Source organism: Falco naumanni, chromosome 3 (assembly GCF_017639655.2).
Source record: "Falco naumanni isolate bFalNau1 chromosome 3, bFalNau1.pat, whole genome shotgun sequence".
NCBI classification, from domain to species: domain Eukaryota; kingdom Metazoa; phylum Chordata; class Aves; order Falconiformes; family Falconidae; genus Falco; species Falco naumanni.
The window spans coordinates 116,997,650-117,018,323 of NC_054056.1; the positions used below are offsets into that span (position 1 = coordinate 116,997,650).

The window sequence follows — 20,674 nt, forward strand, 5'->3', positions numbered from 1 at the left end:
GAATCATAGATGCATACAATTATTTAGGTTGGAAAAGGCCTTTGAGATCAAGTCCAACTGTTAACCCAGCACTGCCAAGTCCACCACTGAACCATGTCCCTAAATGCCACATCTACGCATCTTTTCAGTACCTCCAGGGATGGTGACTCAACCACTTCCCTGGGCAGCCTGTTCCAGCGCTTGACAACCCTTTCAGGGAAGACATTTTTTCCTAATATCCAATCTGAACCTCCCCTGAGGCAGCTTGAGGCTGTTTCATCCTGTTCCGTTGCTCATTAATTGGGAGAAGAGACTGACCCCAACCCGCCTACAACCTCCTTTCAGGCAGCTGTGGAGAGTGATAAGGTCTCTCTCCCCTGAGCCTCCTCTTCTCCAGGCTGAAGAACCCCATTTCCCTCAGCCACTTCTCGTAAGAATCATGCTCTGGGCTTCTCACCAGCTTCATTGCCCTGTTCTGGACATGCTCTAGCACCTCCAAGTCTGTCTTCTAGAGCAGAAGAGCGATGAGATGACATCTCGTGAGCGAGGAGCTGTGGAATGCCGCTGAACAGAGCAATCCCAGGACACAGGTAGGACGTCCCTGTGTACCATGCAAATAGCAGTTACACTGCTGCGTTGGTGCTGTGTTTTTCTCACTGCTGGAGCTCAGAATCAAATCTAAAATTATTGATCACTTGGTCTGTAGGTCAGGAATAGTTATTAAAAGTCCTGGTGACAGATCAGAGACGGTACTTTAGCTATATATTCTATACCAAATTCTGCTCTGTCAAACTGTAATCCAATTTTAAATGTGCTGGTCTGGGGTTATTTGTGACAGAAAAGATCTCTCTTGCCTGAAAGCCAAAAAGTTCTAGTCTTTGGCAAAAGACTAGAACTTTAGGTGCATTTCAGGTGTTTTGGTGGGCACTCACCTGCTCTGTGCCCAGATTTCCAGAGGCAGTATGTGCTGCTGCAAGTTATAATCCTGAAATTATTTATGGAAGGGTCAGCATTTTGGAAATCACTTGCCTGAAGTCCCACATTTTGTTGCTTTCTGAGTGAATACCTGCAGTGCTCAATTTTTAGGTGGTAAACGCCAAGCGCTTACTTCTCTATAAAGCGTCAGGTACAAGGGGGCGGTATCAAAAAACACTGCAAGTATGTGGAGGAGCTGATGTTGAGAGCCCAACCCTGCAAATGCAGATTAGCTTTACTCAGTAATATGAAATAACATCTCAGCCATCTCCCATTTCAGGCAGAACTTTTTTTTTTTTTTTTCTCCTTGGCTTTGAAGTATATTTTGAATTGGATGTGGTTTTGCTCTGTGTCAAGCTCTCGGGGAAAACAAATGCCACTTACTTATTTTGATGGCAACAAGCTCTGGCAGATGCAAGGCCTTGGAGATGGCTGTGGCAAATTTTGGCAGCTCTGAAGTCCTCACAGAGGATTCTGGCTGAATGAATCCAGAAGGGTGTTCAAGTCCTCGTGGCCTCACTAATTGACAGAATATGTTCATCATCCCACAGGAACTTCTAAGAGGGATGAAATGTGGTAATTTATACTTAGTAACCACAGTTCCTTTGCCATTTTTGCAAGCTTAGGAAGCTTCATCTCCTTTGAGAAGCCTTGACTGGGGGGGAAGGATCTCAGAAGCTAGTATTTTTTTTGGGGAAAAAAAAAGAAATACGTATATGATAATAGATTAATGCTGGAAAGTGTCCCCGGCCTGTGTTCCACAGTCTAAAATCCCTGAACACCTTAAACAGGCTATGATACCCCTAGTAGTACCACCAGCGTCTTGCCTGGCATCTGGCTTCTCTGCAGCTCAGGAACATGCAGCAAATGCAAGCTTTGAAAACTAAAAAAAGAAAAAACAATGTGTCCCATAAGCAAAGCTGGCTGCTTTCCACTACAGCCCCTGGTTTAGGATGCCTGTAATTCTGTCAAGATTTAGCTGTTTGTAGTGAAGTTTCCTATATAGCTATGGATAGACAGGGACTTGATCGCAGCTTTCCAGTTTCCAGCTTCCTGAAGGAAGGTTGTCTTGGGCCTCGTGGACTTTCCTGTTCCTCCTTTGGGTGTAGGAAGAGGCTGTGTCAGCCCAGGCCTTGTTGGTCGAAGTACTCATAGTTCTGATGCATGGTCCATAAGCAGCATGCTCCTCACCCCAAAGGTTGGGAGGAGGAAAAAGAAGTCCTTCAAAGTCAGTGGGGGCAGCTGTGGCAAAACAGAGGGATCACAGAGACTCAAGCTATGCATCATCTACTTGAGACCTTCAACAGCAATGGAGAGCTTGGTGCTGGTGGGCAAGAAAACCTTGAGCTGTGAAGGGAGAAGTCTGAGACAATCACTCCTTTTTACTTTCTCAGTCTTTTCAGCGGTAGTTCAGTGGAGGCTAGGCTATTTGGTTGCAGAGTAAATCACAGGCTCTGTGCCTTGTTTTGTTGGAGTGCTTCTCCATGATTTTTGGACCAGCCCGCGAAAGTTCATGTTAAGTGATGCAGTTCATAGCTGGAGCTTTTAATAGCTTGTGAATGTGGCTTTTGATTTACTGCGAGAAATAAAGGTGTGCTGCAAGTGGACTGGGCTGTGTTACTTGAAATCTTGTCCTAGAGTCCCACTGTATTGGTTAGTTTGTCTCCACATCTGTTCTCACTTGAAATGCATTTCCACTGGTGTGTAGCCCAGTGTTCATGTGCTGGTTTAGCACTTCTGGTTGTGGAGGTTTGACCTTGGCCAGATGTGCCCCCAGCTGCTCACTCCCCTCCTCAGCAGGACAGGGGGAGAAAATAGGGGGAGAAAGCTCATGGGCTGAGGTGAAGACAGGGAGATCACTTACCAGTTACTGTCCTGGGAAAAACAGGCCTGACTTGGGGAAAGTCAATGTAATTTACTGCCAAATAAATTAGAATTAGATGGTGAGAAACTAAGTAAGACATTAAAACACCTGCCCACCCCTTCCCCGCTCCCAGCTGCCCCCCGGCTCCCGTCCCCTGTCCCCCGGGCCGGGGCGGGTCTGTGCCGTGTGCCAGCCGGTGTGAGCCCCTCAGCCCCGCTCCTGCCTCCTGCCCCGTCTCCCTGCTCCAGCGCGGGCCCTGCCCCGGGCTGCAGCCCTTCAGGGACCCCCTGCTCCCGCCGGGGCTCTCCAGGGCCGCAGCTCCTGCAGGAAAGAGCCCCCAGCTGCGGCCTGGGGCCCTCCCCGGGCTGCGGGCTGGGGCTCTGCCCCGGCGGGGGCTCGCCAGGGCTGCAGGGGAGCCCTGCTCCGGGCCTGCGGCACCCCCTGCCCTCCTCCTGCTGCGGCCTGGGGCTGCCTCTGCTGCTGCTCCCCCCTCGGCTGCCTCCTCCTCTGCCTGGGCCGCCTCTGGCCCTTGCCCAAACCTGTTGCCCCCCTCCCCGGCGCCCCCGGCTTGGCTGAGGGGCTCAGCTGTGCCCTGCGGGGGGGCGCTGGGGCCGGCTGGGACCGGCTGGGGCCGGACCGGGGCAGCCCCGGCCTCGCCTCACAGAGGCCCCCAGCCCCGCTGCCAGCGCCTGGGCAGGGGCACCCCGTACACTAGGGTTTCTTGGCACCTGTGTCAGTGTTGCTGTGGACAGGCTCTTAAGTGTGACAGGAGAGGGAAGCTGAGAGGGAACAACGCACCATCAGGGGTCTTTAGAGGGAGACCAGGACAGGTGCTGCAACAACAGGAGTAATCAGGGTGTAACAAGCAGAAACACGGGAGTGATTCATCCTTCTGGTTTTCCTTGTGGGTGTCCTTCCTTACAGAGCAGGGCTTCTCCACCCAGCCACCTCCAGCTGGATTTTTCTTTCTCTTGCTTTCCCCTCCAAGCATGTCTTTCGCCTGCCATTCAGAAACCGCTTGTGTAAAGCAAGAACCCTACAACTCATCGGCTGTGCGTGCTCCCTCTCCCCAGGTGCACACACAACACGGCATTCTGCAGCCTGGCTACAGGGAGAAAGCTCCTGCCAGGGCCAGTGTGAGGACGTGGCTCATACCAGTTCTCTTCCCACGTGGGCTGAATCAGCTGCGCAGCCACTGCTGGGGCTACAGGTCCAAGAGAGAAAGGAGGCATTCCCCTCTGCTGTGACACTGGCTGCAGGACAAAGGAAGCCACTTGTGACCAGGGACAGCTCTGCCAGTTGTGAACACAGCCCAGGTACATGGATAATAGGGTCAGGCACTGCACTGGCCTTTGACCAGAGCGGCAGAATTTCCCCGTTCAGTTGATTCTCATAGAACTGGCTATGATCTATCATGTCCCAGTAAAATCATTCTGTCTTCAGTCCCAGGATACCAGTACTCCCAGATGTGTCAGCACAGGCACACGTGTACTGGATCATGGTGTTAGTTTTTGTCCTGAACACGTTGGCTGATCACGCGGAGAGACTCCCCACCCCAGGCTCACAAGGGGTCCATAGAGCAGTGGCTGAAAGTGTGCTGTGGATTATTTTTTTCTTCCTTTTTTTGGGTTATCTAAAAGCAGAGTTTCTGTGTTACCTACCAAACGTCAGTGGTAACCGTCTCTTGACAAGCTGAGAGGCTGTTGAACCAAAGTGCCAAAACTCCAGGAATGACCAGCCCCTGCCGATTATTCTTTTTTGTGGGAGATACTCGGGGCTGGTGGCTGTTTTGGCACCTTTCACCAAGTCACCATTACTGTCCCTCAAAATCTATACATAGCACCAGGACTGGCTTTGGGAAAAAACCCACTTTTTCAGAGGGTTCTGCATAAAATACAATTGGATTGGCTGCAAAGACAGAATTAGTGGTGGAAAATGCCAGGTCTAAACCTAAGCAGAACTGTAATTTCTATAAATGTGTGGACCCTAAAACTTACCAGCCCTGCCATCTACCTCAAAATACATGCACCCAGCATAACAACCTCTTCTTTGTCATGCTCATTGCATTCTTTGGTTGTGCCCTACCTGATGTAACTGCAGACTAGGTATTGTTCAGCCTTAGCCATGGCACCATTGAATTAAACAACAGAGATGCCAGCTCTGGGATCAGGCTGTTCATCTGTGACTCCAACACAACTGGTGTGCTGGCTAGCGGTTTATGCTTCCCCTCCCACCCCTGACCTGATTTATCTTGTTACCCTCTACCCTGTTTCCTCTGCAGAATTACCATCTGATTTTGTGCTGGAGTACAAGTAGCTTTTTTTTATCCCAAAAAGCTGGCAAGTACTAGACCAGCCAAGTGTTGAGCAATGCCACAACATTTACATACCCTACTGCAGGCAATCCCCTTCCCCCACACAGACAGCATTCAGCCCTCAGTTTCCCACAGATTTCCATGCACTTTTAATAATAATATTTTTAAAAAAGCAAAACAACCCTTTCAACAAAAGTATAGTTCTGCATACCCACTTTGGAATTTCTCTAGGGATAAAGCATCACTGAGCTCTCATAGCAATGTTCCTGATACAATACGTTTTTGATTTATGGTAACTTTGGGAAATTCTTTTATAGTGCAATATCCTTTGATCTTTTACAATTATAAGATTTCTTTTGTGGTTCAGTAGCTTTACTCCTCTGCCAGTCTTCGATCCTACCTGCCTAACCTCCCTTCTTGCTTTCTTAGAACAAATCTGCAGTAGGCCAGATAATGGAGTTGCTAGAGCTTTCTGCCTTCTGTTTTAAGAGCAGTTTAGTGTGTGCCTTCAGCCTAAGAAAAGCTGTTGGTATCCTGACGAGGAGGAGAGTTGCCTGGGAACTCTATCACACCATCCAAACTAGGGTGTTGCTTAAACCATCTCCCTTCCTGACTGATTTAGGGCAAGTTGCTGTCCAGCTTTTTAGTGTGGGAGGTTTCATTCCTTAGTGATGCTCCCATGCTTACTCAGGGTCTTCTTCACACCCAGAGAGAGACCTTGGTCACTTCTCTCTCACTCTGACCATGACACACTGCAAACATTAGCTGTGTACCAGCAGAGACTACTGGTTAACACAGCTAAGACTCCCAAAGCAGACTGGATCTTGTTAGTACTGCTGAAAGAGACTCTTCCAATTATCACTTACCCTTCTGTCCGCCCTTTCTTCCTGGAAAGTGAACAGTGAGCATGCTAGGCTTGTACACTGATCATGTACGTGATTGAAGCTGGAAAGAACTATAGAAAGTCTCTGCATCAATTGTCACTTTTCCTATAAAACGTTTATTTTAAAAAGTTGCATATAAAGTTCTACATAGGAAGGTTACCATTCCTATAGTAAAAAAAAAACCAAAACCCAAAACAAAACCCAATGAAAAATTCGACCCTCATGATTCAAATGGTGAAAGGGCTGTTCATTCTCAACAATCCACACTGAATAGACTTCAACGTGCATTTTGGCAAAACACCACAGACAAACTGCAGAAGTAGAGCTCATTAGAGAAAAAGGTTCTAGATGTACATATTTACATAATTATCTAATATGTACTTTTTACCACCACAGCCACAGAACCACATTAGCTCTTGGAATGGATCTCATCCTCTACCCTGTTTCTGTGCCAACATAGCTATTTAGGCTGCATTACAGAAGTAGCTGTTTTAACAGAAGACTTTTTTCAATGGGCTTGGTCCGCTGCTAATGTCCTGGCACTGCTCCAGAAAACCGAGGGAGGGTTTGATCAGTTTATTGGCTCCCCAGGGAGGAGAAGGCTGAGGATAGTAGACCCTGTGTAAAACACTTCCTCTCACCTCATCTTCCACTCTGAGGAGAAACACAAACTGGAGAGGGACTCCCTCCTAGTCAGAGGGTGAAAGAGCTTTTGGACTGAAAGCTACCTGTAAGAAATTTTAAATTTGGATAATGATTGTCTGAAGAAGTAATTTTAAATCATTGGAGCAAGTTCTGCTATCAGATTTCCATCAGCTCTCCTTACCCTGCCATGTTTCTGAGGGAAGAATTCCATTCTTCAACAAGTATAAAGTTCAATTTCTATACTTCTTAAACAAAGCAAAAGCAGATGGCTCAGTATATAAATATATCCAGCATCTGGATTCTCAGTCACAAAAATAACATCCTTTATACAACAGAAAACGGGTCAACTATGAAGCAATTCTCCATTGGCCTTAAGATCCAACATCTTCATCAACAGCTTCACCTTCATCCTCTTCGTCCTCATCCTCTTCATCACCTTCCCCCACTTCTCCATCTCGCTTCTCCTTTTCAAGCATTTTTAGGTATTTGCTAGCTAGTATCTTCTTTGGCAAGATATCTGGAAGGTAGATTTTTTTCTTTTATAGTCAGTTTGAATACTTATATTGCCTTATTAATACTGTTGCACCCATATCACTAATGAAATGAAGTAAAAAAAGAGGCTTTTTGAAAAACATTATTATTTAAGCGAATAACCAGGTTAAGTTAGTCTGACCCATACAGCTGTAAGAATAAGAGGGAATTGCCCACTTATGGTACAAGCAACCAAAGATAAGGAATATATTTTACAACTGATTACTGGCGAATGTCTTTACTGTCTGCTTATGAACATTATTTATGTGATGTAAAATAGAGAGCTCAACTACTCAACTGCCTTAGACAGATTCAACGAGCCAGCTATCCCATTTATGTCCTGTAGAAATGTTTTTTCTGCATTAAGGTAAGATACTTGATCACAGCATTAATGATGGACTTGAGACAAAGCAGAACTGTGTGCTCTGAAAGTATATCCACGGGGAGCCCTGACAAAAACTCGGCTAGGAGTATCTTATTTTTGACCTATAATGCTTGAGCTAAGCATTACAACAGAAATCCAAGTATCAGAAAAACTGCGCGTGTGTGTACATGTGTGTACAGATATATATATAAAAGGAAAGTGGAACCATATGATGAATAACTTTGAGAAACAAGATTTACAGATTTAAATGTGTAATTTTGGGGGCACATAACTTCTCACAAAGATGTGCAGTGATCTTGTTTTATTGGCTGAAAGCTTTCTGATGGAGTTGCTGGAATTTAAGAAATGCTTAAGGCGATAAGCCGAGAGCTAATTAGCCTTGTAAAATTTTGAAGCACCAGAAAAAGCCCCATTCACAAAGAACTATTTTCAGTGATGTAGTTTATGAGTTCCAGTTTAATGTTACACAGGAGATTAATGACCAGTAGAAGAATTGTGTCCTCACAAAACAATGAGAGCAAGATTCAGTTTTCCAAATTACATACTAGATTTACCATGACACTATAGATACCTGCAAGGAACTGAAAGGTCTCACACTCTTCTGCAGTATGAGACAGGTCACTGTAAGTTAGAGCATTCTTCTCCTTGCCTCTGCCATGTTTGTAGGAGTACGCAGCCAAATACTGAACAAAAAGCTCCTAAAAAATTAGAACAAAACCAAATAGTCAATCTAAATTCATGTCTATAGCTGGCAACTGCTTTCTTTAATCCCTATTTAAAGACACAAGGACCATATGTAACTGCACAGATGCTGGGCACTCTGCGCAGAGGGTCACTAATTTCAGAAAAGCCTAAGGGCAGGATACAGTTGCATTTCCTCGGCACACTGACTGCAGGCTGGGGTGCCGGTCCGTAACTTCAGTTGCGCTGTTCTTAACACTGTCCCCTGCCTGGCAAATGACACTTTGGATCAGAAAGCAGCAGGGTAACATTTCCACGCGGGCTAATTTATACTAATGGACAGCGGTGGAAAGAAGAACCTGCCGCATCGCTGACCGCCTCTGGTAGCCCAGCTGGACGGGACGGCGCCTAAACCTCCCTTGGAGCCGCGGGAGCCCGAAGCCCGAGGCCGCAGACACACGTAGGCGGGGAGAGGCGCGGGGAGCCGCCGGCTGGGGCCGAGGGGTGCCCGCAGCGGAGAGGGCAGCGGCCGGGGAGGCCGGCCCGGCGGCAGCAGCACGGCAGGGAGGCGCAGGCCCAGCGCGGCGGGGAAGGAGCGGGGTCGGCTGAGAGGGAAGGGGAGGGGGGGGCGGTACCGTGGCTTTGGCGGTGAGGAACAGCGCGTCCTGGTTGATGCTGGAGACCTCCGGCGAGCTCTTCATGATCACGCGGATACGCGACAGGGGCAGCGACACCAGCCGGTTCTCGCCTCCGCTCAACCTCGCCGCCATCTTTCCCCCCCCCGTCCCCCCCCGCGGCCGCCCCACAACCCTTCCCCCCCGAGCTCGGTGAGCAGCGGGCGGCCGCGGGGCGCCGCCCGCTGGGAGCTGTAGTCTCCGGCTGCCGGAGGGGCCCTGCGCGCTGCCGGCGCCGGCACTACAAGTCCCGGGAAGCCTCGGGGCGGCCGGGAGGACTACAGGTCCCATGGTGCACCGCGCGGGGCAGCGCGCTCCCCAGCATGCACCCGGCCGCGCGCCGGGGTGGCGGGGGGTGGCGGAGCCTCCGCTCCGGCGGCGCGTTTCCACAGGCGGATGCCGGCCCCAGCACAAGCGGGAGCGGCCTCAAGATCTCTCTTGCTCAGCCCCTCGACAACGGGCCCTGGCCCCAGGCTGGCACCCGAGTGTTGAGAACTTGGTTTTGATGGCAGAGAGGCTCATCCTGTAACAGATCCCAATTACAGGCCAGTGGCTACAAAATTGTTAACTCAAACTGTAATTGCAGGCTGCTAAATACCTCTGTTGCTGCTGTGGTACAGCAAGAGGGAATGCTGTCTGGTAATCCTGACGCGTGTCAGAGGTGCGTTGAGGTGTGGAGGGCACATGTAAACTATGAAGTGATTATAGGGCTATGCCTTTATTACTGACATGTTCCCCGCTGAATGTGTACCCTGTGTGTCTGCTGTGTAGGTAGCTTGGAACACACCGATGGCTGACGTGTCAGCCTAGGTCTGCTTGAAGGCAACGGAGGTTTGCTACCGAGAGCGTTGGTTCCAGGAGTTTGTCTGTACCTGTTGAGGGAAGAGCTACTGTACTCCCACTGAGAGTGAGTTAGCACTTCCAGAAATCACGATGCATAGCTTGCATTTTGTTAACAGCTTAAATAAAAGGTTCCAATATGCTTTACAAACAATAGGCCTGATCATGAGAGGTCTAAGGCCACTAATTTGATCGCTGCTTAGCATGAGAGGGAGGAACGGGAGCTTCTCCATAGTACATTATAACAAGTCACATAGAATTGAGGGCAGAAAGGGATGTACCCGTAAAGAACCATATTAAATGGAGAATACAGGGAGTTTGTTAACTGATATTACTAGCTTACATAGAATTTGCCCGGTACATAAGGACAAGGCTTTCCTACAGATGATACTGATTTATTAATAAAATTTATTAATAAAAGACAGCACCTTAAGCAGTTGTAAGCACCTGCTGCAAGGATAGCACAGCAATGTGTTCATTGGAATCAGTTCCAACATTACAGTATTTGGAGACGTCTTTTACAGTTAGCTATTACAGGTAATCTCCATCTCTTAGACTGCATAATTCCTTTGAGGTTACAACTTCTGTGAGGCCATTCTGTGTAAGTTATATCTGAAGTGAAGCCTGATGTCCTACCATGCTGTATGGATATCTAACAGGCTTAGTTTCTTCCTTGATCGTTATTGTCTTGTGACATCTTGTGGAAGCAGTTGACATTACCATGATAGTGCATTTCTTATAGATACTACTGGGGTCTTTCATGATTGCACCATACATATAAACCCCCATCAAACTACCAAGATTTCGGAGGGTATCGAGCTATTTGGATACGGATTTAGGACCCATATAGATCCCATAGGATTTAGGTACCTGCCAGTAGTTATTTTACTGAGCTGTGAAAAACGCAGTTTAAAGGGGTCTGGGCAAACCAGGGCTTACCCTTTCTTCTCCTTTAGGTTCTATCTCATTATCAGATGTTTGCTTTTTTCCCACACAGTGCTCCCTGAAAGGCCACATGTAGGACAACTCTTTCGTTCTTCAGTACCATGCTGGGCAGGTGATGGCTTTCAGCTGATAGAGAATAGGAGCAGGAGCACAGCAAACTTAAGGCATCTCTCCATGCTGCTAACACAGCTTTAGTTTGTGGGAGACAGAATCATGGTGTAGCTGTATAGCATAAGGTGGGTGTGCACACACTCTGAGAATACCATGACATTGCAGTATTTAATAATTATTTTTTTTAGTATATTTTAGGATATTTTGAAATTGCAAAATCTATGTCATACCAGTAATGGAACTGAACCTGTTCCTAATTTAAAAAAAAAAGCCAACCAACCCACAGAGCATTTCATACTAGAAATATTCCTCTTGAATCATAACTGAGCTGGTATTGTTATTAAGAATTCTTTGTTAAACCTGACTGGGAATGCAGGTAACATAAATCTCTCCTCTGGTAAATTCAAAACAAGCATTTGCCTCAAAACTAATAAGCCCTGTTCAGTATAGGGACTGTTTGTACTAATTATACGCTGCAGAGCAGCATCACAACTCAGTCTCTCCTTTTCTACTCTCACTTGACTCACCAGTCTGTGCTAGAGTTGTCCTTTTTGCTGTGTTTTGCAGACCTGGGTAAGAAACTGCTCAGTTAGAGCTCTCTGGACTAAATGAGGTCTAATAAAGGAGTGACCAGAGATGCTATTCTTATTACTGACAACTAGTTGTAAACTTCCCTGCGGAATTATTTTTTTTTCCCCACTTCATTGTGTAGATATGTGCATAAGCACATGCACAAATCTCCCAGGAAAAAAAAAGGAAAGATTAGATTCTTTCTTCTGACCTCTGTCTCTCAGTTCCCCTCTGCAATTTCTACCCAGCACAGTGCCATGGCTTCTTTAGGCTTCTCAACCTCTGTTTCGTATTTAGAGAACTCAAGAGAAACTGTGGTGCTCTGTTAGCAGTAGGTACAGGGCAAGCTCCAGAAGGAGAACAGGATGATGGTGTTAAAACCTTTTCCTAGCTAAAGTCTCATTCTTTTAATTGGTTATATGTGAGGTGGGGTGCATAAATTCCAGATTACCGGTAGGAACTCTTAGAGCTCTGAACCTGAACTACCTTGGAACAAATTTACTCATGGGCTGAATCTGAAGCAGAACCTAACTGAAGTAATTTTATTCCTACTCTCCTGTATTGAGAGGAATTACAGCAACTGCAGAAGTAAAACTTGGTCTAATAAATAATCTGCTCAAATGAGAACTTATTCACAGGTACTAGTGAGCTACCTGAAAGCAGGGAAGAATGATGAATCATTGAAAAGTACTTCTTTGTATCAGATCTTCATTGTATGGTATTAGAAGAAAAATAATGATAAAACTGGTATAATCAAAATTCCCTATGGAAGACAATCTGAAGAAAGTGATGAATTCCCAAAAGCTACTGTGAGAAGTCAGAGTACTATTGGAGAAACAGCAAGTATAGTAAATGGAGTTACATCAGGCTGGTGGCCAGTCACCAGTGAGGTTCCCCAGGGCTCAGTTTCAAAGCCAGTGCTCCTCGATGTTTTTATAAATGATATGGACACAGGAATCAAATGTACATTAAGTAAGTTAGCTGAAGACAGTGAATTAGGAGGAGCTGTGGACTCCCTCAAGGGTGGAGAGGCCTTACAGACAGATTGGGATAGACTAGGGAGCTGGGCAATTACCAACCATTGGAATTTAACAAGAGCAAGTGCCGGATTCTCCACCTGGGATGGGGTAATCCTGGTTATATGCACAAATGGGGGGTATGAGAGGCTGGAGAGCAGCCCCATGGAAAGAGCTCTGGGGGTTTGGGTTTATGGCAAGTTGAGTATGAGTCAACAGTGCTCCCTGGCAGCCAAAAGGGCCAACTGTGTCCTGTGGCACATCAAGCACAGCATAGTGAGCTGGTGGAGGGAGGTGACTGTCCCACTCTACATGGCACTGGTGTGGTCTCATCTCGAGTTCTGTGTGCAGCTTTGGGTGCCTCAGTAGAAGGAGGACATCAGACTATCAGAGTGTGTCCAGAGGAGGGCAACCAAGATTGTAAAAGGCCTCAAGGGCGAGACTTGTGAGGAGTGGCTGAGGTCACTTGGTTTGTTCAGCTTGGAGAAGAGAAGGCTGAGGGGTGACCTCATCACAGTCTGCAACTTCCATAAGGAGGGCAGCGGAGGGGGAGGTGCTGATCTCCTCTCTCTGGTGACCAGCAACAGAACATGGGGAATCAAGGTAAGTTCAGATTGGACATTAGGAAAAGGTTCTTCGCTGAGAGGGTAGTTGGTCACGGGAAAGGCTCCCCAGGGCAGTGGCCACGGTACCAAACCTGTCAGAGTTCAAAGGGCATCTGGATGACACTCTTAGTCATATGGTTTAGTTTTAGGTGGTCCTGTGAGGAGCAGGGAGTTGGACTCGATGATCTTCATGGGTCCTATGATAATAGATTCTATGATTCTATTATAGAAAGAGCATGAGGCAATTTTGCTGCACTGAAGAGCTTCCATTTATTCTAGAAAGAATTTGAGGACTGTACATTGCTTGGCAAAGCCAAAAAAACCCCTGAAGAATGCATTTTTTTTTACACAAAACAAGAGCATAACTAAAAAGATTGGCCACTATGTTGCTGACTGACATTTTAAAACCAATTCATATACTTTTGGGTAGACTAATTAGAGATTTAATTATTTATGATTTGTAACAAAAAAAATTAATTAAATTCACCGTGATTGTGTAAAGACAGTGGGTAAGTGCGGGAATAGAGAAAAAACCTGCCTGTGTCAGCAAACAAGGGAAGGAGCTGAAGTCAGTCTGGCAAAGCACAAACACAATATGTGGATAAGTAGTTGGCACTGTAATAAATGTAAGGTTATATTACAAGAAAGCTGTCTAGCACAAGATGCATACTGTAACAAAATAAATTAACTTCTGTAGTAGCGTTCTCTAAATTTGCAGTAGAGGCAGCATTTATAAACAGTAAAAACAGACAAGTTCACGATGAAGCAGAAGTATGTCTTGCCCAATACAAAAAAAGCTATTCCGAGGGGATTTGATGAAGTGTTATTTGGTGGGGATCGTTGCATCGTATTCAAAATATGAGATAAATCTGAATGGTTGGTGAATTATATATTAATACACAATGCATACAGAAAATGACTGAACTGACAACAGTCACTTTAAGATACCTAAACATTTGGAAGTCTCAGTTAAGGCTCTCAGTGTAGGAGTTCCTCCATTAGAATAGCTGGTGCAATGAGGATTTTCAAAAGCAGAAATAAATTAATGGAAGCTGAGCTTTTAGGCAGACAATACCATGTGTAATCTCCCATTTCCATTTTTGATACATACACATATAGGGAACTTCTCTTCAGAGTTGCTCTACCACTTGGAATTATTCAGAACATCACATACCTTCATCCTGGAGGATCTCAGGAGACCGAGTAGCTTAATGGCAATGAGAAAGCTTTAGAACACAGCGTTTACAGAGCCACAATCTAAATTATCTTCTAGAGATGTTAAAAAATTAGATACTCCAATGTATATTTAGTAATAACTACCTTAATTAATGCAAGCCACATATTATCGTCATCTTTTTGTCTTATAGGGAAGAAGTAAAACAACAATAAAGTGCTGAGATAAACCATGTAAAAAATGTTTCTAAAACCTTCTCCAGCCAATGCTAGAGGGTAGATTTATAAATAATTGTGCTGGTTTGGGCTGGGATAGAGTTAATTTTCTTCATAGTAGCTACTATGGGACTATGGTTTGGATTTGTGCTGAAAACAGTGTTGATAATACAGGGATGTCTTCGTTATTGCCGAGCAGTGCTTACTGTTACGAATGTACACATGCCAGCTCCCATAAGAGGGTCTGACCCTAGGATCCCGCTGAGAATGCAAAGTCCAAGTGAGGGTTTCCAGTTAGTCTGTTGTTAGTTCTTAGGTTACAGTTCAAGCTGGGTGCCTCTGGAGATACCTCTACCCCAGTTCATGCCTCTCAGTTATACCTGTATCACCTATCACCTGATCTCCAAGTCCAATCACTTCATTCTGATCAGTGGTCTCTTGACTTCTTACTGGTTTTCACTGTCACTGGGCTGGCTTTCTGAAGTTACTTCATTCTCTTGGAATTGTCTCCTTGGTTCTTATCATCTTCATTCAATGTTTATCTTCTGAATTCAGTGAGTTCTTTGTTAGCAGCATTAGTTTTATCAAAACTTTTATGCTTAGTCAGCTCCTGCAGCCTAAAGCTTCAGCTGTTTTAGCTACTAATGCTAAGTCCCTAATGCTAAACGAGACTATTCAGAGAGAATAAGAGTACAGTTAATCAGTTTTCTTCCATAACATTACACAGAGCCAAGGCCTTTTCTGCTTCTCACCCCACCACACCAGCGAATTGGCTGGGGGTGCACAAGGAGTTGGGAGGGGACACAGCTGGGACAGTCCAGACCATATGATGTCATGCTCAGTATATAAAGCTGGGGGTAGAAGGAGAAAGGGGGGGCATTCAGAGTGATGGCGTTCATCTTCCCGAGTAACTGTTAAGCGTGACGGAGCCCTGCTGTCCTGGGGATGGCTGAACACCTGCCTGCCCATGGGGAGTAGTGAACAAATTCCTTGTTTTGCTTTGCTTGTGTGCATGGCTTTTGCTTTACCTACTAAACTGTCTTTATCTCAGCCTGAAGTTTTCTCCCTTTTACCCTCTTGACTCTCTTCCCCCATCCAACCGGAGGGAAGTGAGCGAATGGCTGGATAGGGCTTAGTTGCCAGCCAAGGTTAAACACAACAACAATGCTGACCATTGGCTGTGTTCACATGAAACCAAATCTTTAAGGTATTTTGGTATCACTGATAACACAACCAAATACATTGTCAGCATTTGCCACCCAGTTAATACATCAACATTGTAGGAATAAATGTACACACTTCTCTGTGAGAAATGCTCCTAGTTAGATCCCTGGTAAAATTCTGTGAGAAAAAAACCCCACAGTTATTCTCTTTATTTAAAACTGTTGCTCTCTGTCCCTTCCATGCTAAATTTAGTGAAGTTTGAACATACCCATCTTCTCTCCCAAAAGGGGTGTGCAGCTTCTTAGCTTTGTATTGTTTCTGAACTCCACAGAACTGCTGTATTCGAAAATTGCAGTTAATTCTGTATCATTCTTGAATTCACGTCAAATCAATTTACACCTGTTAAAAGTGGAGGCAAGTAACCCTGTTACTGGCATGATTGGCAGTGGAGTGTTCTGGTGCTCAGGGGAACACAGAGACCCACCAAGAACCTGCAGCTTGTGCCACAGTGGCTAAGGAGACCTGGGCAGAAGGGGCAGGCAACTTTTGAGGACAATAAGGATGTCATGAGGTTATGCAGGGAGAAAATTAGAAGGCCCAAAGCCCAACTAGAACTTAATTTGCCTACTGCAGTAGAACGGCAATAAAAAATGTTTCTATAAATACATTCACAACAAAACAAGGGCAAAGGAAAATCTCACCCTTTATTGGGTGTGAGGGCAAACATCGTACAAAGGCTGAGGAGAAGGCTGAGGTACTTAATGCCTTCTTTGCCTCAGTCTTCAAAAGTAAGACCAGCTGTTTTCTGGGTACTCAGCCCCCGAGCTGGAAGACAGGGATGAGAGGGAACAGAATGAAGCCCTTGCAATCCAAGGGGAAATGGTCAGCAACCTGCTACACCACTTAGACACACACAAGTCTATGGGGCCAGATGGGATCCACCCAAGGCTACTGAGGGAGCTGGTGGAAGAGCTTACCAAGCTGTTCTCCACCACTTATCAGCAGTCCTGGCTGACTGGTGAGGTCCCAGCAGACGGGAGGTTAGCCAGTGTGACACACATGTACAAGAAGGAGGATCCAGGAAACTACAGGCCTGTCAGCCTGACCTCGGTGCCAGGGAAGGTGATGGAGCAGCTCAGCCTGAGTGCCATCACACAGCACGTGCAGAACAGCCAGGGGATCAGGCCCAGCCACAATGGGTTTATGAAAGGCAGGTCCTGCCTGATGAACCTGATCTCGTGCTATGACAAGGTGACCCACCTAGTGGCTGAGGGAAAGGCTGTGCATGTTGTTTACCTGGACATTAGTAAAGCCTTTGACACTGTCTCCCACAGCATTCTCCTGGAAAAGCTGGCTGCTCACGGCTTGGATGGCTGTACTGTTCGCTGGGTAAAAAACTGGCTGGATGGCTGAGCCCAAAGAGTGGGGGTGAAATGGGTTAAATCCAGTTGGCAGATGGTCACAAGCTTGGTATTGGGGCCAGTTCTGTTTAATAACTTTATCAATTATTTGGATGAGGGGATCGAGTGCACCCTCAGTCAGTTTGCAGATGACACCAAGTTGGGTTGGAGTGTTGATCTGTAGAGGAGTGAAGGCAGTGGGTTCATTAGCATTGATAATATGCACCTGTGGCCTTGCCTCCAAGGCAGTGGGTTGATTGACATGGACGATGTGCATCTGTAGCTCATTCGTGGTGAAATAGCCCTGAGGATTGGAGGGGTGTGTGTGTCTGTCTGTGCGTGGGTGTGTGTTGTGCATGTGAGCGTGTGGGTGGGGGTTGTGGCCTGACCTCTGGAGGAAGGAGGAACACTGTGGTCTGAACTCTGGAGGAAGAAGAAACAGCTTGCACAGTAGAATCTGACTGATGGTAAGAGCCTTGTTGCAGCCTGATAGCTTGCTTGTGCTACAACAGTTGCTGCCCTATGTGATGCTGACTGAGTTGGACTCTTAACTACAACAACAGGTACCCAATGTAGCTGACACAAGTGGGAGAACCTATGACCCATGACACTCTGAGATGTCAGCCATTGATAATTAATTGATACAGGTGTATTGCAATATTTGTTGTCCATCTTAACTCAAATTGCAACTTTTGGTGCCCAGTGTGGATGGGAACTAATTGATATGGGTGCAGAAGAAGAAAACTCTGTTAACAATGCTTATAGATATATTTGAAGAAAAGAAGCATAAAGTATAACAAGAAGGCAATAAGAATTTTGTTAGGATGGTGCAAAGTAAATGATGTGTTAGTTATGCTGAAAAATGTCTCATGCATAGACATGGCAAAGTGCTGGAAAATTACTTTTTGAGGCTGCCTCAAGGAGGGATAAAATTGCAACAGCATCGCTAACAACATGGAGATTAGTCTTAGAATTATTAGAACAATTAAAAGTGGACAGGGAGAAAAATTCTATATTTGCAATGCTTACAGATATATTTTTTAAAAAAAGGTGTAAAGTATGATAAAAAGGCAATAAGAATTCTGCTAGTGTGGTGTAAAAAATATGATTTGTCAGTTACAGTGAAAAAGGTTTTCAGCATTCAGACATGGCAAAATGTTGGAAAGTTTTTTTGAGGCTGCCTCGAGGGGAGACAAAATTGCCACGTTAACGACGTGGAGAATGATCATAGATTCGCTAGAACAATTAGAAGTGGATGGAGAGACAAACCCTATATTAACAATGGTAATAGACATATTTGAAAACAGAGACATAAAGTATGATGAGACAGAAATAAGAACTCTGCTGGAGTGGTGTAAAAAGAATGATTTGCCAATTATGGTGAAAAATGTCTCCAGCATTCAGATATGGCAAAGCACTGGAATGTTACATTTTGGGGCTGCCATGAGAGGGGACAAAATTGCTACAGCGTCATCGACAACATGGAGATTGGTCTTAGATTTACTAGAACAATCAGAAGCAGACAGGCAGACAAAGGCTGCAGCTGAAATAGCTACATCCCTGGTTGCAGAGATGAGGCCTAATAAGGTACGTTCAGTGCCATCAGATTCTCTGCCATCGCCTGAATCATGCAGTCGGGGCTGGTGGGAGGAGTGGAGTAGTGCCAGGTCGAGCGGGCAGAGTCTGTTCCCTTCCGGGTGCCAGGGAGATCTGGTCACTGTTCCGTTGCCTGACTGTGATCCCGAGCCACCTGTGATAGGTTTATTGGAGGAGACCTCGGGTCATGTTCAACAACCAGTCCAAATTAGAGCACTGAGACCAGATCCTGCCAAATTCTGGAAAAAGATGCAGGAGCAAGCACTTGCAGAAGGGGGGATATTGATGCCACAACTGCCATGGGGGGCAGGGTGTTAGCCTGCCCAGTGCTTTGAAGGGATGGTAATGCTCCCCCGAAGTGGGAACCTTTCAACTGGGGAGCGATAAAAGAGTTAAGATCAACCTGTATACAGTATGGAATAGGCTCACCCTATGCTCAATCATTCTTACGTAGTCTTTTCGCAGCAGAGCTTACTGCTCATGATTGCCGTATGATTGCGCAAATTAAATTGACCCCTATGCAATTATATTACTTTTTGAGTCAAATTGGAGGTGCTTGGCAAATGAGCAATCATTGATGAATTTAGAATATCCCCGCGTTTATCATTTAGGATGACCCGCATTTTGGGGTAGGGATTCCACAATTGATGGGGGAGGCTCCAGTTAACTCTCCTCAGTTACAAGCTCGCTTACATCCTTTAGTCCTGCAGCAGGGAAATGTTAGCTCTCCAAGTTTTATTGCAGGTCCCAGGGGTGCTCCACAACGGTCATGGACCACAATAAAACAAGGTCCAAATGAGGGGTATGTGTTGTTCCTAGAAAGGTTGAGAGATGCCTTGGATAAGCAAATACAGAATGGGGCAGCTAAGGAAGCATTGTTACTTCAGTTAGCTAGGGACAATGCAAATGAGGATTGTAGAAAGGTGATTGCAGGCAAGGTGCATTGTAATCCCACTTTAATAGAATTAATGGATGTATGTGGGAAGGTAGGAACCACTGCCTTCCAAACGGAGCATCTGGCAAAGACCTTTGCTGATGCAGTTAGGGTCATCTGCCATTGTTACACATGTGGGCAAGAAGGTCACCTAAAGAGGGACTGTCCAAAGAGATTGAGGCTGGGAAGGGCTGATGGCTCTGGTTTGGTATGCCATCGATGTAACAAATCAGGGCATTTTGCGAAATACTGTAGATCTAAATTTAACACTCAAGGACAATGATTTGCAGGTGGCAACAGAAAGCAGGGAAACGGGGGGTGGAACGTGGGGAGGAACTGCGTGATAATACAAATGAATCCTCCACAACAATTCCAGGTTTATGCAGCCAACTCACAGCCCAAACTTCAGGGAGCACCAGATTGGATGTTACCACAGCAACCACCATCACAGTAGTGGATGATAAAGTACGTAAGGTCCCACTGAATGCTGTGGGACCCATTCACAATAAATTGAGTGCACCGTTGCTTGGATGTTCTAGTGTAACTTGACAAGGTTTGTTAGTCTTACCAGGAGTCATTGATGCAGATTATATGGGTCAGATTCAAGCAATGGTGTGGACCCCCACCCACTCCATGTCAGTTCCTGAAGGAATCCAGATTGCACAATTAATTCTTTTCTGGGCGCAAGTTAATTTTGCCCATGACAAAGTCCAGGGCAAAGAAGGGTTTGGTTTGACAGGAACACCACAAATTGTCTGGACTTGGAGCATTCAAAATGCTTGACCAACTCTAACCTGTAAAATCACCTTTGCCAAAAGGACCCCTTCTGCAATATGGGTGACCAGAATGATTGACACAGGAGCAGATGTAACTATTATATCTGCGCACATCTGGCTTTGCTCTTGGCCTGTCTGTTCGGCAGGTTCCATATTGGCAGGAGTGAGTGGTGTGACACAGTGTCCAAAGTCGGTATATGGTGCAAGTTTGAAACCCTGAGGGCCAGACAGCAACAATCCGTCCCTACGTGCTTGACGTCACTCTGAATTGTGGGGATGGGACGTTTTGGGACAATGGGGAGTTATCATTGGTACCCAGGAGGATTTTTAATAGGGGCTACTGTGATGGGGGGCGTACAAAGACCTACTCTGCCTTTGACTTGGAAGACAGATACC

The 20,674-nt window shown here is 45.9% G+C and overlaps 1 protein-coding gene across 1 annotated transcript; it reads right to left on the reverse strand.

Moving 5' to 3' along the window:
• Positions 1–6,112: 6,112 nt before the first annotated feature.
• Positions 6,113–9,046, reverse strand: CHRAC1 (chromatin accessibility complex subunit 1). Its single transcript, XM_040588235.1, has 3 exons — positions 8,894–9,046; positions 8,149–8,275; positions 6,113–7,178 (listed from the first exon to the last, which is right to left on the reverse strand). The coding sequence occupies exons 1-3, from the start codon at positions 9,026–9,028 to the stop codon at positions 7,033–7,035; spliced, it is 408 nt and encodes a 135-aa protein (XP_040444169.1). The 5' UTR covers positions 9,029–9,046; the 3' UTR covers positions 6,113–7,032.
• Positions 9,047–20,674: the final 11,628 nt, after the last annotated feature.